The 27,705-nt window shown below is 34.0% G+C and overlaps 2 protein-coding genes across 4 annotated transcripts; one reads left to right on the plus strand and one right to left on the minus strand.

Annotated features, from left to right (window-relative positions):
- Positions 1-977: 977 nt before the first annotated feature.
- Positions 978-5,178, plus strand: LOC115714193 (uncharacterized). 2 transcript variants are annotated; one of them, XM_030642773.2, is made up of 10 exons: positions 978-1,641; positions 2,121-2,225; positions 2,309-2,425; positions 2,536-3,168; positions 3,260-3,624; positions 3,702-3,801; positions 3,903-3,962; positions 4,158-4,241; positions 4,350-4,466; positions 4,582-5,178. In XM_030642773.2, the coding sequence occupies exons 1-10, from the start codon at positions 1,576-1,578 to the stop codon at positions 4,885-4,887; spliced, it is 1,953 nt and encodes a 650-aa protein (XP_030498633.2). In that variant the 5' UTR covers positions 978-1,575; the 3' UTR covers positions 4,888-5,178. The 2 variants fall into 2 exon arrangements, with proteins under 2 accessions (XP_030498633.2, XP_030498634.2); XM_030642774.2 differs by having other exon boundaries at positions 1,640-1,769.
- Positions 5,179-13,316: 8,138 nt separating this feature from the next.
- On the minus strand, positions 13,317-27,406 carry LOC115713962 (uncharacterized). 2 transcript variants are annotated; one of them, XM_030642457.2, is made up of 25 exons: positions 27,227-27,406; positions 26,878-27,036; positions 25,418-25,527; positions 24,063-24,228; positions 23,871-23,971; positions 23,659-23,731; positions 23,405-23,540; positions 22,510-22,670; positions 21,985-22,109; positions 21,773-21,872; positions 20,940-21,036; positions 20,590-20,641; positions 20,359-20,460; positions 20,144-20,290; positions 19,901-20,063; positions 19,568-19,798; positions 19,339-19,490; positions 18,797-18,925; positions 18,585-18,702; positions 18,252-18,447; positions 17,929-18,040; positions 17,673-17,827; positions 15,416-16,826; positions 15,130-15,324; positions 13,317-14,185 (listed from the first exon to the last, which is right to left on the minus strand). In XM_030642457.2, the coding sequence occupies exons 2-25, from the start codon at positions 27,008-27,010 to the stop codon at positions 13,709-13,711; spliced, it is 4,842 nt and encodes a 1,613-aa protein (XP_030498317.2). In that variant the 5' UTR covers positions 27,011-27,036; positions 27,227-27,406; the 3' UTR covers positions 13,317-13,708. The 2 variants fall into 2 exon arrangements, with proteins under 2 accessions (XP_030498317.2, XP_030498315.2); XM_030642455.2 differs by having other exon boundaries at positions 20,590-20,644; positions 27,227-27,386.
- Positions 27,407-27,705: the final 299 nt, after the last annotated feature.

Genomic DNA, 27,705 nt, shown 5'->3' on the forward strand with positions numbered 1-27,705 from the left:
TTGGAATATAATTTAGTGTAAATAGATTTATTTATTTATTTAGGTTAAATGAAATAGATCTTCTACCTGTCAGAAAACTGATGTAACATTCTTTAGGTCAAAAACAGTTATGGTAACCTACCTATAAATACTAACAATTAATATTTAAAATTTATTTATTTTCATTAATTTATAAATTATGTTAGAGATAATTAAGTACTGAAAGAAAAAATATCGATATTAAGCCAAATTGGTTGTTAATAAGCATGCATAGAAAACAAATAAAATGTTAATTACATCTATTTTTTTTTATTATTAAATTATTTTGTTTTTGCTAAATTAGGTAGATATTTTATATTGGTATATATTCTATAAATTTATTCTATGGTCCCTCCCCAAAATAGTACTTGCTGAAATGAGTACCTTTTTCTAGTTGTCTATCACATGTGCTGACAAACCCCATTGCCATTGCTTTGCTACCACTTTTTTCCACTAAAAAAGTTGTCCATTCCAAACCCCATCAACAAAATTTAATAATAATACTCAAATATTAAAATTTATAAATATCAAAATAATTCTCTCTTTTTTTTTTCTTTAATTAAAATGGGTGAACGAATCATTTGATGAAGCTAAATACACTAGCAAAGTTCTAACGAAAACCCAAGCTTTTCATTCAAATTTTGAATTGAATGAAGAAAAAAAAGAATCCAAAGAAAAATAAATTAATTAAAATAAAATAAAGTAAAAAGGTTAATGGTTGGTATTTTGGTAATGCAAAGACAGATAAGAGAGAACATCAAAGCACGTTAATTCATAATGAGAAGAGAGCGCTTCTCTCTTTTAATTTTATTTATTTATTAATTATTATTAATAATATAGTTTAGATTTTAGAACCACTAAAACGCTCCAGACAATCACGTACTTTCTTTTTTTGTTTTCTTTATTATCTTATTAAAAAAATATATATGTTTTGAGTTTATAGAATTAAAAAAAATGTTGTCCAAGTCCAACTTTCTACTAATTCATTATTAAATAATAATGAAAACTATGTCATCCCATATTAAAAACAAAATGAAATCTTGAGATATATAATAAAGTAAAGTAATGTTCTTTTTTTTTTTAATTTTTAATTTTTTTTTTGTGACATTATTTTAGTACAAGTTGGTTCATTGATTCATTCATGTGTGTCTGTTCTTGCATTTTGATTTGAAGGTCGAAACCTCGTCGTTTTGTTCTTCTTTTGTTGTTTTCTTTCTTTCACTCTGTTCGAGACTTTGAACAAAATTAGACTAAAATGCCAGTCACTTGTTTTCCTGCCTCATCTTCTTCTTCTTCTTCTTCTTCTTTTTCTTTCTTTCAAGTTTCCCGCTCTGTAAAGTAAAAATGTCATTTTTATTTTCATTGTTTTTGTTATAATAATTCAAAGATTCAATTTTTATTTCTCTTTTAGCTTTTGAAGATATTATATGTGAGTTATGTGTTGTAACTAGTATTGGGTGTATTTTTTTTTTTTATATTTATTTTTTGTGGTAGTAAAGTATTATGTTCTTTCATTTTCTTAAAAAGTAAAAGAGAGAAAAAGAAAGTTGAAGAAAGATGAAAACCAGTGTAAGGACTAATCTTCAGGCCATGAAAGCTGCTTCTTCAAATCATATTGATAAAGTAACTTCCTTTATTCTTTTTCTAAATGTGATTTTTATTGGGTTTTAATTCATTTAGTTTATTATTTTCTTTGAAGAAATGTGGAGCTTCAAATTTTCAAAAATACTCTTAAGAAGGTTTCAAATCTGGTGGGTGTCTGATTAGGGTGTTGAAGTCTTACTTGAAAAAGAAAATAAGAAAATTCAAATTGGTTCTGTATTAAATTTTACATTAAATTCTCATTAATAAACACAGTCTCCAATTATGTACTTAATGAAGTTAAAAAAAAGTGAATGCTTTTGATCCAAATCTGAATTGGTTTCTCTCTTTCTTTCTTTCTTTCTTTCACTTATCTCAAGGAACGAATAGCTTTTTCTTTTATAATTTATTTCTTTACAACAAGGCATGCAGATCCCTTTTTCATTTATTAATGGTATATAATACATTCATAACATTATTATATAATTTTTTTTGTGTGTTTGGTGTTGAATTTTCCAAAGGAGAAGATGGAGACTCAGGGGAGAAGAGTGGTCATTCGTTCTGAGAAAACTCTAACCAATAGAAGAAGAATAAACAAGGAGAGGAAAATGGCCTTGTTACAAGATGTACTACACTTCCCAACTTGGTTTTTTACTCTTTTTTTATATTTGTTTCTATATTGATTGTATTGAAAATGATATATTTACAGGTTGATAAATTGAAGAAGAAGCTTAGACATGAAGAGAATGTTCATAGAGCTTTGGAAAGGGCCTTCACAAGACCTTTAGGAGCCTTACCTCGTCTTCCTCCATATCTTCCTTCATCTGTTAGTATTATAATCTTACAAAATCTTTGATTATATATATAATGTGTATATAAATTCTAGCTTAGTATTCAAAAGGGTCAATGAAAATGTTTGTTTTTTTATTGGTTCAGACATTAGAGCTTCTTGCTGAAGTAGCTGTTTTAGAAGAGGAAGTTGTAAGGCTTGAAGAACAAGTTGTGAATTTTAGACAAGGTCTTTATCAAGAAGCTGTGTATGTATGTTCAAAGAGGAATGTGGAAAATTCAAGTGATTCTTCTTCTATGGATCAAACCACTCCTGTTAGAAATGCTAAGCATCATAGGTCGAAATCTATGTCTCAATTCGATTTCAATTCAGCAACTTCTTCACCAGCAGCAGCAGCAGCAGCCAGGTCTCAACAACCTTCCCTTTGTAGAACTACATCAAGTAGAAAGTTACTCCCCAATGATGCCATCTCAGTCAGATCAGGAGGTTGTTCTGCTAGTACTAGTACTACTAGGCAAGGGCAAGGGCAAGCTAATAATAATAATGGAAAGCTTAGTACTCGAAAACTCGAACCAATTCCATCCATTTCAGAAGATGGAAGAGGAAAAGAGAATAGGTTATGGTCAAACTTTGTAAGAGCATCCCCTGAAAAGAAAGTTGATCATAAACCATCTCCTGATAAGAGAAATACTAAAATGGTGGTAACCCCAGTTAAGAAACCACCAATGAAGCAAGAGCCAAAGGACAAGACTACTACTCCTGATCAATTCAAGTTGCAGGTATTGTTATAACTAATATAAAAGTTTGCTTCTTTTTGTTTTTTGGTTGTTGTTGTTGTTGTTGTGTTAATTGTATCTTTTGATTGTCCAGCTAGAATCCAGATTGGTAGACCAGGAAAGAGCTAAAGACAGTTCATCTGGATCTTTAGAAGAGGGAGCAATGGAAGCTGACTCTTCTCCTAATAAAGTATCTGAGGATATTGTCAAGTGCTTATCTAACATTTTGATGAGAATGGTGAGCACACTGAAGGACAGAGCAGTTGAATCAGGGAGTTCTCAGTTGTCATTTTTCGCTCGGTTAGCAAACAAGGACATCGAGTTTCTAGATCCTTATGGTACACCTTTGGATTTCAAAAATAGAGATGTTGGTCCATACAAACATCTTTGTTCTATCGATGCTAGTTCGATTGATATCAGCCGAACAACCAATGCATTGTTCTTGATACACAAACTGAAGTAAGTATTATTATGCTCCCATTTGACTAATTTTGATTGTGTTTGGATTTATTCTGTACTTACCATTGTTTACTTAGGTTTCTACTTGGGAAACTTGCTTCTGTGAACTTAGAAGGTCTCAACCATCAACAAAAGCTTGCATTTTGGATTAACACTTATAATTCTTGCATTATGAATGTAAGATGTCTCTCTTTTTATGAATTGTAATACCACCAACAAATTCAATGTATTATGAAAATGAAGATAACTAAAAGTTGTGTTAATTAACAATGTTGTAGGCATTTTTGGAGCACGGTGTACCTGAGACTCCGGAAATGGTTGTTGCACTAATGCAGAAGGTAAGAACAGTTCTTACTTCATATTCTATCTTTTTTAGACTTGAATATGAATGTCAATTTAAATGATATTCCAAATCCAAAAATTACTCAATGAAATATTTTTAAAGGTGTAAAGTTAAAGCATGTTTGCCTCAGAGATCTCTATGTGCTTTTGTTAGAGTGATTATGAAATTGTTTCATCTTTTCTTACTTCAGGCAACAATAACTGTTGGTGGGCATTTACTTAATGCAATTACAATTGAGCATTTCATCTTGAGATTACCTTACCACTTGAAATTTGTAAGCAAAACTCAATATAGCCAACTATGTTCTTAATGATTATTTTGAGCTTTTTTTATTATCCATGGCTAGCTAAACTTTACCATGTAATTCTCTTTGTTACAAAAGACCTGTCCAAAAGCTGCAAAGAACGATGAGATGAGAGCTCGAAGCAAATTCGGATTGGAATGGTCAGAGCCATTGGTTACATTTGCACTCTCTTGTGGAAGTTGGTCCTCTCCTGCAGTAAGATTTTCTTTTCTTGTCAAATTTTATTACAGCTCTTCAAGTTTATGTTAGATTAGATTAGAGCTACAATAAGTTTAGTTAAAGTTTCTAAAATTGATATTATGAAATGAAGGTGAGAGTGTACTCTGCTTCTCAAGTGGAAGAGGAGTTGGAAGCAGCAAAAAGAGATTATCTACAAGCAACAGTTGGTATCTCAAAAACAAACAAAGTAATCATACCAAAATTATTGGATTGGTATCTTCTTGACTTTGCCAAAGATATGGATTCAATGCTTGATTGGGTATGTCTACAACTACCAAAAGAAACAAGGAATGAAGCTATGAAATGCCTTGATGAGAGGAAAGGAAGAGAACCACTTTCACAATTGGTTCAAATAACACCTTATGATTTCAGTTTCAGGCTGCTATTGCACCGCTGAGGTTTTAATGTCATTTTACTCTTCTCTTAATACTTAATAGTTTGTTCTGAACTTTGGATGTGGTAGGTTTATACCTGATATATGTTAAGAGTTGATCAAAGGGTACATAATTCCAGCTTCTTTTTCTTAAAAAAAAATAAAATGAAATAAAATTAATTATGGGAGGATCATTACATGAGTCCTTGAAAATGGGTTTTTGAATTTGTATTTAGTTCATAAATATGGACATGGGAATATAATATTTAATATAAATAAATGAAGTTGTGGAGGCTTCTTCTTCTTCTTTTTTTAATAGTATTTTTGACATAAATGAATAAAGGAATAGTACTCTGACAAAACTACTAAATTGTTTGAGGCACATAAATTGTAGGATTTTAAACAAGTAATATTTGACTGGAAATAATTGTGTAACTGATTACTGATACAATTAGAGAAGTTCATCCCAACCTAACCAGCAAAAATTGATTTTGAAAACTTAACTTAACCACCATGTTTCGGACTTGCCTTGCCAATTCTTGGTTGCTTTAATGAATATCTTTCATTTCAAAACAAAAAATATAATCTTTTTTTTTAAGAAAATAGTAAGGAGCAACGAGCTCAAAGGGGCTGAGAACTAGAATAATTCATTAATGCATGACATCTGTTAGGATAAAATTTTTGATACAACAAGGATAATCAGATCACTATACTGTGCTTGCATTAATTGTTAGAGCAAATTTAGCTAAGGAATCAACTACCACATTTACAAATATTTTAGGACAATAATTTTTTTTTTTAAAAAAAAAATGTTCCTGGACAGTAATTAAATAGTTAGAGTTACGTGATCTGAAGGGAAAAGACCATAAGTTGTACAATCTCACATTGCTTGGGAAAGATCATGTGTGATGATTTTGAGATTATGTAGGTATGGGACTACATAGTTGAAGATGACTTAAATGGATTGATTGGTACTACCTATATCAACAAGTTGCATCTTGTTTTTCGGTAGCCCATCATAAAAGAACTCCACGGTTAATCGTGCTTGACTTGGGGTAATTTCAAGATGGCTCCTGGGAAGTTTTCCCAAGAAGAGTGCGAGTGAGGACAAAGCATGCTGGAAACTCTCGTGTTGGTTTGTAAGGTCAGTCGACATTCCATGAAGCACACAGAGTAACGTACTCGTGTATAAGAGTCATCATTTCGTGGGTGTAAGGCCCAATGGAGACTTGAAACAGAGATGTTAAATGTTTGGTGTCTAAATTAGTGTTTAATTTTGATATGATTGGAATCAAAATTAATGAAAAATTGAGTTGTGTGAAAATTAATCTTTTATGATTAAACTTTCAAAGCTTAAGTACTTAAGGAGAAAAATAGCCACTTTAAAAGTGGACACGATATTTGGCTAACATGACTCGCTTGGAATCAAAGTGTGAGGTTAACAAATCGCTTAATCTTCATACAAGATTAAATCATGAATTTTAGAGGGATGAGACCTAAACTCCCATAGTGTTTTACTCATTGATGGTAACTTATCTTAACACTAGTAAAAATCTAGTGTTAAGTTCAATAAGTAATAACAAGTCAATAGAGTGAATATGGTACTTAAATTGTCCCATTTATGGATGAGTACATGTGGTAAAAATTAGAGGGTCAAAACTGAAATTTTTTTAATGGAGCTGAAGCTTAATAAAACTCACTTAAGCTAATCAAAAAGTGTCTAAAGAGTTGTGAGACACTTAAACTCCACCTATATGGACTAGGGGTGGTGCCACCTCTTATGAGAATTAGGAGTTAACTCTAAAAAGTCCATGAATTAGATTTGTGCACATAGCCATTAACGGTGCAAAAGCAATCCATAAGATTCTTGAGTGAACATAGCAAAAGTGTGTATGTTATCACCGATTTGTTATCAAGGAATAGTAGTTCAATGCTACAGCAACTAAAATTTTTGACAACTTCGTGGTAATTACACTAAGGTAAAATTCAAGTTGAAAGATATTTTACACTATGCACCAATGCAATGGTTTCTAATAGAGTGAAGTTATTTAATTTGGGATAAGGTGAATGAGTTTCATTACATAATCAACTGGTAATGGAAGGAGTAGCTCATTCATTTTATATATGTAATTTATTTCTACACATTAGCAATGTGGGACTAACTCTAGTATCATCACCTTAGTGTGGGTATAACAAATGACCTTTAAGAGACCAAGGGTCGAACGTGACATTTGAAAGAATCCCACAAGGCCAAATATTGAGAAATTTGTGGGTGTACACGTTGGGGAATTTTTAGATTTTAAAATAGATCAAAAACCTCAACACTAGAAACTGACACACACTGGTCGAAAGGTCCCAAATGGAGGTTAAGGCTCATCTTTTTGGACCAGTCGTACTTTAGGCTCACAACGGATCACAAGAAGCTTTTTTGGAAATCAGATACTCATTAGAGTTTTATTTGACTATTATACCATATTGAAAAAAATGAAGAAAGAATTTTATTAAGAAAAGAATGAATAGACAGTAGTGATTACAATAGAGAAGAAGGGAGCCTTAAATAGGAATGGCTCAACTTCAAACAGTTACAACCAAAAAGGAAAAAGACCAACTGACTTAATCGACTTTCCAACTAACTTCCTATTCTTAAAATAACCAACTAACAAACAAGTCTAGGTGAATAAGGTGCGAGAAATACAATGACTAATCAGAGAAGTAAGTGTATTTCTTAATACCTAATCTTCAAGGTGGAGCGTATATATCATATACATACATCTTGGAAACATGAGAGGTTAATTTAGGTAAAGTAAGTGGTTTGATGAAGGCACCGACCAATTGAAGTGTAATACCCCAGAATTGAGAAGTGGATTAGCAAAACTCTAATTAGATAATTATGAATAATTTAGGAATTATATTATTATATAGTTCAATATATGAGAATTTATTTGATTAATTATGTGTTAAGACCCCGTTGGTGAACCAGAGGCATTATAGTAATTATGACCCGAAAAGGGTAAAATGATGAAATTAATATAATTACGTGCTTAATAGAACTATATTATTATATAGTATGTCTATATTGTCTTTTCAGGTGTGTTCTGACAGGTTGGTGCAGTATAGTCACAACCAGGTATTTCGGGCCGAACAGGGTTCGGGCCCGAAATGCAATTTGAATTGAAATAATTGGTATTTTTATTTAATGGTGATAATATGAAATTTAATTGGGTTTAATTTTGCATGGAATGACAATTATGCCCTTGTGAGTGAATATGTATGTTATTTGGCCCTAGTGTCATTTTGGTCTTTTGACCTTAATTAGTGGGATTTCAACAAAATGGGATTTTTGGCAAGAAAGGATAGAATTTCTGGTCTCCCTCTCCCTTACCCGAACCCTCTCTCTCTAAACCCCTTTGAAGTTTCAAAGTTCTCTTGGTGAATTGCTTGGGTTTAGCTTGAAAATTGAAGTAAAGTGTTGGGGGATTATTTGTTGGGTTTTGTGCCCTAAATAAAACCCATTTCAATATAATCAGATTAACTTATCAATAAAGATCGGAAATAACATTTTATGTTGCATGGTTCACATGATTATATATACAATGTATAAATTCTATTAAGTCCAGAACATATGTATTTGTTAATGATTATAGTATTGTCAGCACAGTGGAATATAATCTTGATTATATGTTCGAAAGTTTATTCCCTGATTTGTCAGTTCACTGGATTTAGACAGGCATGATAATCAGCGATAGGTATTCTTACACCTTGGATAAGTGTTATGTCCTTTCCAGGGCATTGGCAAAGTTTACCAGTATCGGATGTATGGAGTATACATCGGAAGGGACCGATATTGAACTTTGATTAGATATGTTTAAACTTACCGTAATATCTATTCAATTCAATATCACATGTTGATCGTAGATCAAATGATCTTAATCCTGATATGATTAGGTTCAATCTCAAGAGTATTATACATGTTCTTTGATTTGCTACTTAAGCCTACTTTTTGGTCAGGGTAATACATACATTTTGGGAACATGATAGTATAATTGAGTGGGAGCGCTAACATAAATATAGAATCTATAACTTCTATAGGAATTTAGAAGTGAAATAATGATATTCTTCGAGTTTGGCTAAACAGAGATAAATGGTTGAGATATCATTTCACTTCGCTGAAATATCATTTATGTGGAGCTAAGTGTTTTAAGGATAAAATACATTGAAGGGTGTAACGGTAATTTAGTCCATATTCAATGTAGATCATCTATTAGAGGATCATTGATCAAATAAGGATTATAACAATGAATAATTAATAGCGTATCTATATCGTGAAACATATAGAGCGTTCTATGTGACTGAGAGTGCAATTCCAAGTTCTAAGAGTGGATTCAATAAGGAATTAATAAGTTAGGGAATTTACCAAGATTCAGCTTATTGGAAGCTCGGTTATATAGGCCCATGGTCCCCATACTAGTTGAGACCATACTGCTTGTAAGACTCAGTTAATTGATTTTAATTAATCAATTATAATTCTAAAGTTAGACTATGTCTACTTTATGAATTTTCACTAAGCAAGGGCAAAATTGTGAAGAAAAGAGATTCTAAGTTTTATTTGTTAATTAAGAGACTTTATATGTCTAATTAATAAACACATTAAATGACAATATTACTTAATAATTAATTTTTAGTTATTAAATAATTAGAATTGGCATTTAAGTGGTTAAATTGGAAAATTGGCATTTTTGAGAAAATGGGATGGAAAAATGACCATTATCCTATCTATGGCCGGCCACACTTAATGAAATTTACCATTTTATTTTTCATTATTTTAATGCCAAATAAATCTAACCTAAACCTAGGTGGTTACCTATAAATAGATAGTGATGGCTCACATTCACACTTAACTCTGTCAGATGAAAGTTGAGCATCCTTTTCTTCTCTCTATAGGCTGAACCACTTCCCTTCTCTTTTCTTCTTCTAAATTTTCGAACCTTGAGTGAATGAGTGAGTGCCCACACACATCAAGTGGTATCTCAATCATAGTGTGGAAGATTGTGAAGAATTCAATCAACAAGAAAGAGAATCAGCATCAAAGGAAGGAGAGAAAGAGATCCAGGTTCAGATCTTGATAATGCTCTGCTACATAAAGGAATCAAGGGCTAGAGATCTGAACGGAAGGAGTCATTATATTCCGCTGCACCCAATGTAAGGTTTCCTAAACTTTATATGTGTTTAATTTTATTGTTTTAGAATTCATATTAGGATGTTAATGAAACATACATGGTAGTAAATCTAGATCCTGGTAAAATATTCCCAACATTATTGTGCTTACCTTTGGAGTGATTCTTGAGGTAGTTTTTATAACTTTGATTCTCATTTTGCTTGCTGAATTTTAGTGTTGCAAATGCATGAAAAAGTTGTTGTTTAACTTATGTTGTGTGTGTATGGTTTTGATGTTTGATCTTGGTAAATAGAGTGTGTAAAGCATAATTTAGTTGTGATATATGTTTATTGAGCATGGAATGTGAGTTTAGGTCTGAATTTATGAGTTATTGATTGATTTTGCAGCTCTGATTTTAGGGTTGTTCTTGAGTTTGTGTTGGATTTGAACTCATGTTCTTGAGCTTGGAATTTTGTTGATTTTCCTCAAGCTTTGGAGCTTTGGTTGGATGTTGTTGATTAATGTTGGAATTGATGTTATTAGCTCTCTGTTGTGATGATTTTTATCTGTAAGAAGTTAATTTAGGGTATGGTTTGATTAAGGTTCGAATATATGAAAAAGTGAGCATTTTTAGACCTTAAAATATGGTTTTCTGGGTTTTTCGAACTCAGTGGCCGCGGCCAGATTTATGGTCGCCGCGGCCATAAACCTAGCAAAGAGCCATCCTTTTTCTCGATTTTGTTTTGGCCATAACTTTTGACTCGAGAATCTGTTTTGGACGTTCTTTATATCGTTGGAAAGCTCGTTCCGAGCTCTTTATGATAATTTTTATTTTGAATGCCAACTTTATATTATGTGAAAGTGGAATTAGGGATTAACCCTATTTGTGAAATCTTAGATTGTGTGACTAGGATTATCGGCACCTGATCAAGAGCACCTAGGGGTTTAGAATCTTTATTATTGCTGGACAACATGTAAGACAGTATCTTGCACGTAGAGTATGCGTAGTGGCGCTTATGTTGAATATGATATATATGAGTGATTGTAACCGGGATTAGGGTTATTACCCTAATATGAGCGGTTAATAGCCTAGGGTTATTACCCAAGTGATATAAGTTGAGTAAATGCTATGCCATGCTAAGTACATGATTATATTGAGATTTAAGGGTTGCGTTCAAGGCATAATCGGGTTGGACTCGGTAACCATAACTGAGATGAACCATTCTAAGGCCTTATTGTATTTAGACGTGTGAGAGTAACACGTAGGTTTACGCCACGTAAACATAAATAGACGTGTGAGAGTAACACATATGTTTACGTCACGTAAACATAAACAAGCATGTGAGCCCAACATGCAGGTCTGTGTCACACATACAGATTTGAATGACATTACTGTTTATATTATATGATGAGCATATTATTGATATATTTGTCTTGTTGGGCTTGGCTCACGGGTGCTCTAGTGTGCAGGAAAGGGTAAGACTGTTGTTGATCAGCCATGAGTGCAGGAGCTGGACGAAGAATGTACATGTCTGGGCCATATCAGACCAAGCGGGTTGGGTTCTACCAGTGTTGGTGTTTTTTGAGACTCTGTTTTGCCACTTAGGCCGGCTGAAAGAAAAAGGACTTGTAATAATATTTTGTAAATATTTTTGGGATCCCAACTTCTGTAACTTTTAGTTTATAAAGTTTAAAATATTACAAGTTTATTTCCATTCCTATTGTTATTAAAGTTTAAATTCTGTGCTAATTTTATTAGTAATCCCGTTTAGGGAATTATGGTTTCATAAGTATTTTGGGTAGCGTGCCTAATTATTTAGGGTGTTACATGAAGTGTGTTGGATATAGGAATGATGGAAGAGTTGTTGATCTTGTCTCTGATGAAGTGACAGTCAAGTTCTATGTGTTTGGCTCTTTCGTGAAAAATTGGGTTGTTTGCAATATGTATGGCTGAGTTGTTGTCACAATAGATGAAGGTTGGATATGGTTGTGGTATGTGAAAGTCATGTAGAAGGTATTACAACTATGTTATTTCGCTTGTTGTGCTCGACATTCAGCTTCGGCTGAGCTTTTGGAGATAGTGGGTTGCTTTTTTATGCATCAGGAAACGAGACAATCTCCTAAGAAAATGCAAAAATCAGTGGTAGAACGGCTTGTAATGGGGCATGATGCCCAGTCTGAATCAGAGAATCTACGGAGGTGCAATGTTGACGAATTCAAATAGAGGAGTCCTTGTCCAAGGCTGCCTTCGAGATAGCGAAGTAGATGGTGAAGAGCTTGGAGATGTGTGGTGCGTGGACTAGCCATGAATCGACTGAGAAAGTTCACGACAAATGTAATATCGAGTCTGGACAGAGTAAGATATAAAAGTTTCCCAACAAGTTGTCGATAATGAGAGGAGTTGTCCAATACTTCTCCATGTTCGTTGTCCATTCATCATGATCGATGGTGAACAAAAAAACACTTCAATATTCAGCTTTGAAATCAATTTCAACTCAACAAAAAATATAATTAGAGCAATATAATTAAGAATTATTTATTTTATCTTTTTATAACTATTAAGATTTTAGGTTATATGTCATAATAATAATAATAATAATAATAATAATAAATTTCAAAAAGTCATTAGTTTGTAGGAAAAAGATGGTGGGTGACAAATAAATGTGTTGGAAACATAAATAAGCTACATTTGATGATCCTAAACCCTATCTCATTTATTTGAAAGGTCACTTTTTGGTGATTGGACTGGATTAAATCATTTTTACAATATAATTTTCGTTTTCAATTTAAGTTTTTTCTGAGAAAAATTAATCCAATAACTAATAAACTCCTTCATTTAGATTTACACAAAAATAAATAAATAATACGATTTTTTTTATTTTTACACTTCAAAGTAATTTTTTTTACATTTTTACGAAAATTCACATAACAACTTACAAAACAACTAACAGAATAATCTAAATGCAATCAAAATTCACGTAGCAACCTATAAAAACTACCAGAACAACCAAAACTGCAAATTTTTTTTTTTTAAAAAAATAATATGTAGAGTACCCCTAAATAACATTTGCATTTGGAATCCCTATCTACGTACATTTCAAATATTTTATTTTTAAGCAATTATTTTAATTTGTTGTTGATCTACTCATTTTATTCTTCATTTTTTTCGACCTTTTTACTCTTACATATTTTCTAATAACCAAAAATATGCACGATACAAAACTATTTGCGTTAGATACAAGTGTAATAATTGGAGTAGAATTTATAACAAACCAATTTTCATATAGCATTCCATCAAAAAAAAAAAAAATAACATGCTTCATTCATTTCAAGGTGGCTTACCTTTTCAACACTTGTCTTAAACCCATGTGAAGACATTTGAATAAAGAAAACGGAAAAAAATGAATAATGATATTACAGAGAAAATTACTTTACAAAATTGTAAATATGAAGGATTTACTAGTGATACGAAACAAAAAAAAAAATCAATATGACACTACACAAGCTCAACACAACAAATTACACTATCGCCACGCTGCTACTTTCTCCCCCTTTGTTATAACTTCTATGTTCTAACACCCTCAAAATCAAAAGGGCGTTTTGAAGCAATTTCGTATGAGATCCATCCGGTCCGCCCTGCTACTCAAGAAAGGTGGATATAAAAGGCGCAAACTACCAACTTATAAAACTTCAGCCAAATGGTGAAGGAACTGGTCCTGGTCCTGCTAGTGCATCAGACCTTTTAATGCTTCCCATGCCACATATAATGCATCCAGGTGCTGAGAGAGCGGAAAACTTGGCCCCGCAGAGATCACATACGTCGTATCCAATAGTTGATAGACGACTAAGAGTGGCATAGCAAAACTGAGAGGGATCTTCCAATGGATCAATGGACTTGTTGGACAAACCCCTCTGAACACACATGTCGATTAAGCTCCTTAGCTCATCTTGCTTGCTTGGAGGTGCTTTAGATAATAGGAGTTCAAGCATCTGCTTGGAATAAGCATAATTCTGCACTTCCATGTTCCGTTTGATGGCAGTTCGAATGCAATTTATCCGATGTTTTGCTAGAAGAGGCAATGAACCTAGATGACGCGAAAGTCTTGCCATCTCACCTTTTGCGCTGATAGCACTGGCACCTTTGACTTTCTGTAGCCGCCCGATTTCCTGTAGTAAAATTCAAAAGAAGAGTTTAACTTGTATTATTTATCCCAATATATTTCCCACTATCATGATCGGTGACTGACTCCAAGATAAGATGAAGACATTAGACACAATCTTTTCAAATAACAGGACAAAGAATTCTGAGAGAAAAGCATAATTTGGCATTTTATGGCCAGACACCTAACAAAGAAACGATTTCCACCAATCATTTCCCTACTAAAATATTTGGTGGGCCTAATAGGAAGTTTGGAAGAGAGAAGTGGAAGGGACCCAAAACTGACCACTAAATTACAATATCATTTAAGATACCAGGGTCTAACCCAAGACCAACCTTCTAATGGTGCAATAGTTCTTAATGCTGTTATTATTTACCAAGTGATATTTACAGCATAAGACCATCTCCAATAAAAATGATACGAATAAGTATCAAATTTAGCAAGAAATTATATATTTGGCACAATATTTGTAATGGTGCTCGAATGCACATGGATGCAAATTAACAAAGCGAGATGAAGCTATAATGTTCAAGCAAAAAAGATGAAGTTATAATGAATGTTCATTTAATATTTATTAAAAACGTATAAAAAAATTCTAATTTTGAAAATATTATTTTGACTTTAAAATAAATAAATGAAAATTTGAAGTTCGCAGAGAAAAAAAAAATGAACAGATAAAAATCAGGTCATTCAATGTTGTGCAAAATCGGACGTATGCTATATTTTGTGTCAAAGTTGACAAATTATTTTCACACTGAAACATTTTAAAATAAATCGCTACATCACTAATTTAGCCCCGATTGGAGATGCTCTAAGACAGCATCATAAGGAAGATGACTTCAGTACTAACTTAGGTTTTCCTGTAGTTCTTAAGATGACTGGCCTCAACAATCCTAAACTCAAGCTCATCATTGTATACTTTATTTGATGTGGGATTAGTAATTACTGTACCTGTAGCAGATTAACTGCCAATTTGTACTGAGCACAAATGGTTGCTTGGGCTTTAATATCAGCTCCACGGGACTGATCTTTCGCCAGAGCGAGAAAAGCTTCATCAAAACATGATAATGCATCGGAAAGTTGATTCTGTTCTAGGTGGGCAATTCCAATCTTAAAACACACAGGAGCAGCAGCACCACGGGGAACCTGTAATAGGAAAATTTATAGCGGAAATGTTATGATATCCCCGCATCTTGAACTTTCCAAAACGACTGATACATGTGGATATCTGTCTTACCTGTCCAGGACGCACAGAAGATGGTGGGGAAGTTGGACGCACTGAAGGCTTTCCAGCATCACCTCCAAGGATACTAAGATCAAGAGGCTGTGTGGAAAGTGGGACCTGAGGTGCCTGTGCAAGAGGTTGTGGCAAGCCAGGAGCCTGGACTGAGGATTGTGGTGGGACACCACCATCAGGAAGTCCAAAAGAATCCATTGGAACAACAGGTTGTTGAAGGGTTTGAGGGGGAACACCACCATCAGGAAGACCAATATCAGCTTGGGATTGATGAACCTGATTAGATGCAAAATTTTGGTTCTCAGCCCCTTGAGGAGCTTGGCTCATTTTTGAAAGATAAGTTCCTGGAGGTGGCAGTGAGGCTGCAACCTGTAGTGATGGTATTGTATGCTGGAAGAAGTCCTCTGGAATGGGACCAGTGGCAACACCAGAACCCACTAGCGCAGGAGTAGGTTGTGGTACGGTTGCAGGTTGTGTCAAAGAGATTGTACCAAATGGATCAACAGGTGTAGAAACAATTGGTGCAGATACTGGTGCATTGTTTGGTGCATTGAACATCTGGCCAAGGTCTTGCGAGCCACTAGCTAATGACTTTGTCCTGCTTATGGGTAGACCCAACCCTAACTGCTTTGTGGCTTCTTTGATCTTATTCACATCCACTGTAGTAGACGCAATTGGCTTATCACGTATTCTAATGTGTAGCTTTTTAGTTTTTGATGCTCCTTCCTCATCACTGCTACTACCATCAGCAGGACCATACATAGATTTTTTAAATTCTTCTTCAGCTTTAGCCTGCTCATCTGAAGCAGTGGAACCAGAAATCTGTTTGTTGAGTGCTTCTAGACCCATCAGCAAATTGCCCTTGGAATCACCATCAGCAACTTTGGACTTATTAGGTACATCAGAAACCAATGGAAGACCACTTGGCTTATCTCCAGCTGCAGGAGGAGCAAGAACTCTGACCAGGCTATCTTCCCTTACTTCTACAATGTTGCCTCTTCCTTTAATTGAGCCCAAGTAAACACCAATGTGATCAGAAATTATGGAGGGAATAGTGCCATCATCTGTCTTCATGTATGGCATCACCTCAGCTGCCAACTCCCACTGAGGTATAGCCTTCAAGTTAGTAGGGGTTTTAATTTCCCAGTTTCCACCACCCCATTCAGGTCCTTTAGGAACCATACTTTCGGCAGCAAAGTTGGCAAAAATGCCTTGTGTCCACCCAGTAGAGCGAACTCTTAATATCCTTTCACAGTATCGCCTCAATTCTGAATCAGTACCATCTTCTTCCAATTTTTGGGCAAGACGACGCATTGCACTAGGGTTTAAGTGGCATATGAAGAGGTCAAGCATGCTTTCATAGTCTGATATAACTTCAAAAGTTTCTTTTGCACTGTCAAACTGAGAAAACCTGCAAGCATTTTATCAATAAACAAAATTGAAAGTAACAGAAGCATCAGTCCATCAGCAATGAGAGACATAATAAAAGTTAAATGTGCATATAAGAAATAAATAAAATTAGAAGTCTGTATAAAATATATTATTATTATTGTAATATATATTTTACAATATAACAAATCCAAAACATTCTGTAGGTCCAACATAAGCTTCAAGGAAAAACTATCAATTTTTCCATTTTTAGACGGGAGGAAAAATTAAGTAAAAAACACAACATAGTGAATATTCCTCAAACCCAAGCATAGACAATTAGCATCCTTAGTTTTGACCAGCCGACTTGAAAGTCAGGCTAAAGCTTTAGCTATCATCTTTATTAGTTAAATGTGACTCAAGCTATTGGGAGATTTTAGTAATACATTTTAAAAGATAGAATAGAGAAGATTTTGGGAGCGCTCAGCTTTTGACTTCACATAACATCAGAAATCTCACTTAACTAGAAAAGCTGAACTAGTTGTTGACTTTTTAAATGTTTCAACTCGTGTACTTGTTCACATGCATATTTCTTGCTCAGGGTAATTGATAAAGCCCAGTTGTCTCAACAAGTTCCTAAATTTGTGGCCCATTTTAATTAAATCTCAAGAGGAAAAACAAAACTAATCTCATATCATAACTAAGTGCAATAAAAGCATGGAAGCCTTAGTAAACACGAACATGTAACAGTACAAAGCCAGTTATTAGTAATGGAGGAAAAGAGCAGAGAACAAGTTTATAGAGCTTGTCATTAGAATTAAATATTTCTTTCTAAGAAATCACACCGTATCAGAAAATAGGAATGAAAACAGCTTTCTTATCTACTTACTTGATACAAGCATAACCCAATTGACGAAAACGATGAAACAAATGAGAGGTTGGGGGGCATCTTGGATAATCTCTAGAACGAAGAAACTCATCTTTTAAAACAGATAGAGCAGTAGAAAAGCGGAGAGCTCTAATAGCGTACACTCCCCGTGACACCTAATTTCATAGTGGAACACATTAAGTAATCAAAATTGAAATAAGTACAAGACTAGGCTAATTTTTTTTTCTAAAAAATAACCATGTAACCAGTTACTCACTTGCGTGAACTGTGGTCCTGCTTGAGATAAAGACACAGCAAGATCTCCACAGACAGGAGGGCCTCTAGCCAAAATATCAAGAGACTTCGGGGTAATACGCAGGCTGTCAAACCTTCAGTCAAAATAAACTTGAGTTCAGATGTTAATCGTGCTATCATCTTTCTTTCATGTATGATTTCATATTTATTGAGATATATAGGTTGAAATAGGCACTAGATCCTAAAAATAAGATTAAACATCCAAGTCCAACAAACAATAGAAGGCGTGATACATATGAAGATCCCCAAGCAACAGACACATGCATAGGTCAGTTAGAAGAAAACCTTGATGTAATTTGGTACAATACTTCTGAAAGGTCAAGCTTCTGTTCAAATCGTTCTTGCATTGTAGCAAATCCAATAAGAAGAGGTTCAAGTAGCCCGACTAGACAGCTCTTAATCTCAACTCCTTTCTTCTGTCTAGGATTTATTTCAGTTGGATTAGCAAGCAACAGACGGTCGTTGAGTGCACCAACCAAAACTGTACAATTTCATTTGGAGAGTCAGAGGAGCAATGGTGGTGTAACAGAGGCAAAATAAGACATATTGATCCAAAGAGCTCTTAAGGTTATTGTTAAAGGATAAAAATGTAATAGAGTCCAGGCATCAGAAGGCTACCTGCATGAGGCATACTTATGGAGAGAATAGTCCTCACTTTCCCATCCCAGCCAAGCACACTAATTGCAGTGGCAGTAGAAAATAGAAGTGCAGGACCCACCCACAGAAGGGATCTAAAGTGCACCTTGGTTAAGTACTAAACACTACAAGTTTAAAAATAGCAAGTATAATGAAAGGGGAAAAAAGCAATTAAATATCTAGTTTGAGGATATTGAAGGTAGTCCCATATCATATTTTGTTGAACTGCTAGCAAGAATATCAAGGTCCGTTGAGACCAGCAGCACTCTTGTCGTGGTTAATATACCTGCAACATAACCTCTAACAGTTTCTTGCCACTGAACCTGTTGAAGGGAATGAAAAACAACGTTTAAATAGAAAGACCAGTTTTATCCACAACAAGAGCTTATCAATTAAACTAAGAACACACAGTGGCTGTAACACTACCAACTTCAATGAAACATAACAGAGGAAAGCGTAAAACTGGTATGCAGCAATGTCTGCTTCATGAGTATTCCCATGTTCGAAAAGAAACCGCATTTTTATAGTAACAGTATACATACATCAATGTATTTACATCATAGCTTTATCCTAATCACCACTTTCAAGCTGTGTTATTAATCGTTACACAACTTGCAACATGCTGACAACAATATTCATTCTAATGAAGCAGCAACAATATGAAGCTTTTGGAAAGAGCAATGCTTAAAATGAAAATGACAAAACAAAATTTAATTTTTCAGAGCTAAATAATTACCTGAAGTACAGTCTCATTTAACTTCAACTTTATTGACTTTTTCCCTTCACCTTTAGTCGGTATATAATGACCATCAGCACCTGGTTGATATCCTTGAACCAGCTTTGCCAACCCAATCTGATTCCCATGAGAAGCAAATATCAAGGATGACTCTACAATCACACAAGACTGATCAGCATACAATATATATCATATCAAAATGCCCAAGGGAAAAACATCATCTGCTCACCTAGCGGAGTAGAAAAGATGCGATCAACATCATCTTCAAATATAAACTGCATTGGACCTTTAATAGAGCCAACATCAGTGTCCACAGGTTGGTTTTCTTCAAGCGCTCCATTTATTTCACTACCCTCCTGAGAAGTCTTTCCTTGCACTATGTATAAAGCTAATCCAGTTTTATCTTCATCAAGAATTGCAAATTGATTTTCATTGGGGCCAATAAATGCTGCATCTCGACCTACAGAACTCAAAGACATAAATCGGGGATGAATTAGTTACCCCTCGTGACTAAAGTAATTCAGCAGAATAGAAGATTAAGACATGGTATAGTTTAGCAGACCTTTCACTGTAGTGCATTTACTGTTTGCTGACTGAGACTCAGTATTTTCTCGATAAACGACCACTTCATTTGCAGACCCGCTAAACTCATAAACAACAAGGAATATATGTTGCTTTTTGCTGTAGAACATGTATTTTGGATGGTATTCCACATTTCCAGGAATCTGGAAGATACAAAGAGGCAAAAATAAAGAGGTTACAACCCAAACTCAAGTCATTAATTTAGTGTAAAATTTTATCATACCGTGGTATAAAGTTTCTTGTAGATACTATCCGCCCCTGAGCATAGATTATATGCCATAAGGCTTGCACCATCCACATAAAATGCCCTAACAGGATAATGGAGAACTCGGTTTTCTTTATTGAAGAAATTAAGCTCCAAGTGGAATGGCTGCAAGAAGCACATGTGTAAGTCACAAAGTAAAATAGCAATTGAAATATGATCATAATGACCCTAACCTGACAAACTGGTATGTCCTTAAGATGATGTTTAACATCTAACATAGTGATGAGTGGAAGCCGAGAAATTGGAGCACTTTTAGCATGACCTTCCATGAAATGCTATAGAAACAATGCAGAAGTTAGTCATAGATTTAAAATATTAACTCATGAAATTTTATTTGTTGGACCACGAGAACATTTAATACTTCAAGAAATAGAGTGAGAAAGGGGGAAGGGAAAGCAACATACACTATACAGAAAAGCCTTCCTTGCAACATCTGATATGCTAAGTTGACTACGTCTGCTGAAAAAGAAAAAAGACATCATAATGAAATGCTTATTGAAACCCCTTTGCAAATCAGCAATTTTGGAAGAGCAAAGCATATAAGAACACAGCAAAGAATTAAAGAATATCCTTTATTGATACTTATCTGCGTGTGAAATTTGTAATAACTCCATAAGTTTTTTGGGACAGATAAGAGAATCCACAGATTTAAAAAAGACATAAATTGTTCAAGATATTCTTGTTGCTAGAACATCAAACTATCATTACAAAAAAGAAAATCTTTTCATAGAGTTCATGCATAACCCTAACTCACCCTTTCAGATGATGCTCTTGTAATTGTGCCTGAAGTTGATGTTCAGCTAAGATTCCAGATGAACCCAAGGACGAAAGCTTTTCTTTCAACACAGAAGCTGCAAAACATTTACACCATCAGCATCTGCACCAGCAGCAAGATAGCAGTGGAGAAAAAAAAAACACACACACACACTCAATACGCATTTTAAAATACAACAATACAAGCTTATAGGATTTGGCAACAACTACAGTCTAAACATCGATCAGGAAGAGAATGACAAAGGATGAAGAACAAAACATATGGGAAAAAGTGTCTGATAAAGTATAAAAAGCTGCTCTCAAGAATGAAAAAGAGCGAGAGGAGAAAGAGAGGGTCAGATATCTGAAACAAATCCACTGAGTTCCTTCTTTTTTTTTTGAAAAGAAATCCACTAAGTTGTTATTAACAAAGTCATCACACAAAGATAGGGGTGTAATAGAAAAAGACAATTTATAGTAAATCATAGAGTCAAGTAGTTGAGGAGATTCAGAATTATTATGAATATGATTTCTGTATCAACAATCCAAACATATGGCAACAAATACAAATGCTTATCTAAACAGTAAGGGTAAGAAATGTTTTGAAACAATTTACTCTTTCCTCTAAGTCGGAAGAAACATCGTGTATGTATGTTGCATTTGAAGAGATAAACCTTTAAGAGAAAGATTGGTGTACAAACTTAAAACTAATTGCTGAAAAATGGAGTATAATCCAATCCTATGTAAGGCTATTGTACTTCTCAATAATGTGTCAATGGGATACTATTTTTCAAAGAATAAAAAAATAGAAACAAATTGGTGAGTAGTCATCACCTGATGATCCTCTTGCACTTTGTAAAACTGCAAATAGTTGTTTTCTTCCTTCCCTGGTGTATGCAGCCCTATTTTTCGCATTGTCTCCACCTGTCATATTCTGCCACCGAAATAATAAAGTGATTCATAACTGCAATAGCGTACTAGTAATTAAATTCAAAAGTTTGCACTCCAACTTTTCACTTATTAACGATGCCAGTACTTGTACTTACTACAAACAGCAGTGCTGCTAAATTTAATTTGGGGTGAACTTCAATAGATTTGATTCGCGGCAAGGGATAAACTGCTTCTCCACCCTGTTGAGAAAGGATGCAGGGGATATCAATTGATTCAATAGCTGCACAACCATTTAATGTTATACAAGTCAGTAGATACTAAACAATAGGAAATGTCAACAAGCAATGTAAACAACCAAATAGTGTGCACATGAGTGAGCATTCAACTGGGATGGATGTCAAATCACCACAAGTATAGCATGGTATACATTAATGTAGACATACAGCTTTTATATTTATGACTAGTCAACTATCCAAAGACTGCATTGTCCTTAAACTAAATTAAGTGTACACAGGTTAAAAACATAACGTGAGTGTACACATACTATCTCTCAATAACAAGAAAAGAATACTGAAATGAAAGCAAAGTGATTCTTAAAAGTGAAACAACTCTCCCCGCATCAAGAATTATTCTGAAAAAAAAAAAAGCATATCAAGAAGAAAATGTAATAAATCACTAACCAGCTGCCTCAAAAAAATTTGCTGCAATAGGAGGTCTGGTAGGATTAACTACGGCCCGTGTCTTCCATGCTTGAAGATTTCCATCCTTGGATACAGTTACAAGTATCCGCAACATTGGAAGCCAAGCAACAGATGAAATAGGTTGAGAACCCACTTGTGTGCTGATTTACAATTAGAGTACAATGATTAGAACCTTGTTAACTAAAAGAGAATGAAAGCATAAAAATAAATTTTGAAAACAAAGATAACAACAAAAATAGCAGTCTTAGCTTCCAAAGAAAAGTTATAGAGCTATGATCATAGAATAACACTCACTTCACTACCTTACCAAGACTCAAGCTTATCATCCTATACAATTATAGAGCTATGATCATAGAATAACACTCACTTCACTACCTTACCAAGACTCAAGCTTATCATCCCATACAATTAGAGCACATGCATCATTTTGCAAGCAGCAGATACGGAAACAAAAGGCCTTTTGGTCAGCCAGAGACACAACCTAAAATGAAGCTCTGATGTCTTTATTCAGTTCTATTGAATAAATAAAATCATTTTCAGGCAGCTAGCCCTTACAAGAAAAGGTTAAGGCAAGTTAAATTTTATTAATTTCATTTTAGTAGTTTAATCTATTGTAGACATGCAAGTTTGAAACCAAAAATTACAAAATTATCAAAAATGTTCAACTTTGATACATTAAAATCACACACCAAAGATTTATGCCTTAACTCAATCAGGATGACATTCCCTAAATAAATAGTTTCCCACTTCAGTAACTCCTAAATTTGTGTTTTTACAAGACAGCTCTTGATAAGTTTTCCCTTTCTTAAACTTTTGCATCTGAGTGCCTATAAGAATTACAAGCCTTCAAGTCTTGCTAATAAGATCAACTTACATTCCAATCATGCTGGGTCTCTCAGTTGACACATCCCATGCAAGAAGTGTACCTCGCCGATCGCCAACAAATATCCATTCCAATGTTGGATGAAAAGCAAATGCCCCAGCACCAATGAGCTTTATGGTATTGTCAACTGAAAGACAAACAAAAAGAAATATATATGTATACAAAAATAAAAACTTATATATCATTGAAAATGGCTAATTTAGTCAACTTTCAACAAGAAAGATGAAATGATTCTGTGATCTTACGCTGTAATGTGTAATGAACAGCATAGGTATGAATGTTGTATGCTCGAATCAAACCATCGGCATAAGCCACATACTGAAGAAAGGAAGAAACAAAATTTGATAGAAGTGTAAGAATGAAGTTTATTCCATATGAGATGCTAAATTAACAAATTTCTTCAACCAAAAAAAAAACAAAAGAAAGTCTGTCTTTATAACAAACCAAACTGCAATACCAGAGCCGGGAGGCGAGGATGGCAAGCAAGATTGACAATAGGCTTCTTTAAGTCTGTCTTTATTTTTGTTGGAGCCTTACCCCCTTCAACGGTTCCCACAACTTCATTGACATAAATATTAATTATTAGAATAGCAATTAGATTTAAGCACCAATATTCATATAAAAAATGGGATTAACAAACAAATAAAACCTGTGACACTCATCCTTCGATGGAATCCAAAAAAAACAACAGGTTGGAGAGGAGTCAAGGCAAGATGGACTTCTGAATCTGAAGAAATATGTTCCATTCTCTTTTCTGGTGAATGCAAAACGCAGGTTTGCTCGGTGTCAAAATCACATGAACGAATGGTACAATCCTATGAAAGGTTGAAATAAATAATAATAAGCCTTGAGTGAGAAAAGCCCCTTTTGTTTCCAAACCTTAAATATATAACAATTGATGTAAAAGGAGTATATCAATAACAAATAGGAAAACCATTTGGGAACATCCAATATAAAATAAGAAGAAATTCTAACCATATCCATATTTACTAAATTACCAATTGACAGAGATGTAACATATCTTAATTTGTCAATCTTCTAGACCAAAAAGGAAACAAGAAAACTTTTAGACCAATTGAAGAACTCCATGAAATTACATGTTATTAGGCCTGCCATGCTCTAAGCTCTATCCTCTTAAACTTTCATTTCTAGTATTAAAAAACAAGTCAACAAATTTAAAGCGCATATTTTTGTAAACCAGGCTCTCCCAGTCCCACCTAACACTATAAAACTTGGGAACCTTGAAACTATAACAAGAAAACTTTTAGACCAATTGAAGAACTCCGTGCAATTACATGTAATTAAGCCTGCCATGCTCTAAGGTCTATCCTCTTAAAATTTCATTTCTAGTATTAACAATCAAGTCAACAAATGTAAAGCGCACATTTTTGTAAACCAGGCTCTCCCAGTCCCACCTAACACTATAAAACTTGGGAACCATGAAACTATAACAATTGTTATGCAGCTACCTAGGAAGGATTCAAACATGAGACCTTATGGAAGAAAACCACATGCTTGTCTATTTTGAACTACCTCTTTTGGGAAAAATTCATAATGTATATTAGGTTTAGCAAGTAGCTTGTGAAATAACTTAGTGACTTCCATAGCCTTCTTCAACTCTTCATATAACATCATACCACTTTCCTTAGAGTACAGGAATTTTGTTTCTTCCATTATCTCTCAAAGCTCTTGTCATAATCCGTCAAATGGACTTATTGTTTACCAAGAAAAGTAAAGGTGCAGTACACTTTAAGCACTCTCCAAAGAGAGATGCAAATTCATAATTCATAAGCTTCTAAAATCATATCATCAGCAAAAAATTGAATCTTGCACACATAGCAAAATTAAATTTCATGTACAATACCAAAAAAGTAAGAAGTTACAATGACATATATTTTAACTCATTAGTAAGAGAATAAAACACATCCAGTATCTGGTCTCCAACATATGTAAACTTCAGAAGTTGAAACAACCTAAAGAGAGGAAGTGCATATAGGGACCCACCTCAAGTATGGCAACTACTGCATGACCACTTGTAGGACTGTAGGACATACGGACAACAGGAGATCCTATATTGATAGAAGACAACTTGCTTCCTGTTATCGCATCAAATTCTGTGCACAAAACATAAAGAGGAGAAAACTATGGTAAGATACTAAGATTCACAAATGAAACAGGAAGAATAAGTAGATGCTCATATAATTTCAAATAAAACCGTGACAGCACACACTTGAGCTATCCTATAACACAGATACAGCTACAAGCAACAAACTGCTAGAACAATCTATGCCCCATCACATTTTGATTTTGTTTATCATTTCTTTGTCATGTTGCGACCAAGATAGCACTGCCCGGACTCTTGGATATTGTCCTCCAAGTACAATAGATTCAATACATTGTACTTTTGGCCTACTATAACATCAATGGGTGTTTAATGCATCTGAGATTTAAAGAAAACAAATCTGAAAAGGTGAAGAATCTTCTCACAATCTCATATGTCCGAACACACAACCTATTGTCTGAAACTATGTTCTAAAAGAAAAGAATTTGAATGAAACTATTAACTATGGGCTCGTTTGGTACGTTGTATTAGGTCTTATTGTATTATATTGAATTGAATTATATATCATATTTTTATATAATACTATGTTAAACTTTAATTTATACTAAAATATTTTATATTTAGGTACCCATAAAAGTCAATATTATACATAGTTTTACATAAAAATATTAAATAAAAGGCTAATTATGATTTTTTTTTCTCCTAAAGAGATTATTAGATTTAAGAACCTTTGTCTAATTTTAGTAAAAAAATTCTAACATAGATAAAATTTCAGGAGGCATGATTTAGTACATATCAAAGTTTGAGAAGCGTGATTTGGTAGATATCAAAGTCTAAAAAACAGGTTTAGTACATAAACAATCACTAAAACAGTAAAATTGAATGAAATTAGACAAAAGTCTTTAAATCTAACAATCTTAATAGTTCAGGAGGAATTTTTAATTGCCAAAAAAATTTAGGGATATAATTTGATACATTTCAAAGTTCGGGGAGAAAAAATCCTAATTAGCCTAAATAAAAAGCAATTCAATATGTTTTCAAAAAGAAAATGCAATTCAATATAATACTATACAATACAATACAATACGGTGTAATAAGACATACCAAACGAACCCTAAATGTTCAAAATACAGCAAGAAAACCATTTAACGTCTTAAATTCAACTCAAAACTACTGATACACTAACTCTGGAAGAAAAATTCAATGTTCGGAAAACACAACCAATGGTCTGAAACTATGTTGTGTAAAAGAATTTCATTGAAACTATCAACGAAACATTCAAAAAATACAGAAAGAAATCATTCAACGTCTTAAATTGAACTGAAAACTACTGATCCACAAACTCTCGGAGAAAAATTCAAATGACTAAATGTTAAAACGAAAAATATTGAGAAACTCTAACCAATGATGTAGCTCCCAATAGCAACCGCAACCAGAGCTTGATGGGGATGAAAAGTGGCGGCGTGAGGCTGCAATGGTTTAAGACCACGCCCCACATGGCGTAGATCCAGATGCTGCACCGTCGTCCACTCCATAACTCCTCCTTTAAGATCTCACCAGCCTATACAACAGAAAATCACACCTGAATCAGAGACCGATTTTCAATATATGTATTTCCATAGATTTTAGACCTAATATGGATCAGAATTGCCATGGAAATGGTTAGATCGAGCAAGAAAGTGACAGTATAAAGGAGGGGAAAGCAGATCTTACTTGTAATGGGAATAATTGTAGGGAATTGAAAGTATTACCTGAAGATTATGGGGTCAAACCGAAGCTCATTTCAATGGAGAATTGAATATGAGAAGAATTATGAGGAAAGAAGCAGAGACAGAGCGATAGGAAAGCAGAAACTCGAAAGAAAGACTCAGAATTGCAATGGAAATGGAATGAATGAAGAACTCGAATATTGGGCGCCCAGTTTTTTATTGGGCCTAAAATTACCAAAACTTTCTGGAGCCTAATATTGGGCCTTAGAGTGTGCTCTGTCTATATTGGGCCTGAGGATGGTCCATTATCAAAAGTGTGTGCAAGGCTTTCCCAACAAACTATTGAGCACTTTTCTTTTTCTTTTTGTTTTGTTTTTTTTTTTTTTTTTTTGAAGAAGAAGAATAAGAAGTGTGAGCATTTTCTTTAGGCTATGATTGGAATTTGGAAGTTGAATTTTAGCGTGGAATGAAAGATCTAAGGAATACATATAACTTATAAGGAAAAAATGTGAAAAAAAAAT

The sequence above is a fragment of the Cannabis sativa genome, chromosome 4 (assembly GCF_029168945.1).
Source record: "Cannabis sativa cultivar Pink pepper isolate KNU-18-1 chromosome 4, ASM2916894v1, whole genome shotgun sequence".
NCBI lineage: Eukaryota > Viridiplantae > Streptophyta > Magnoliopsida > Rosales > Cannabaceae > Cannabis > Cannabis sativa.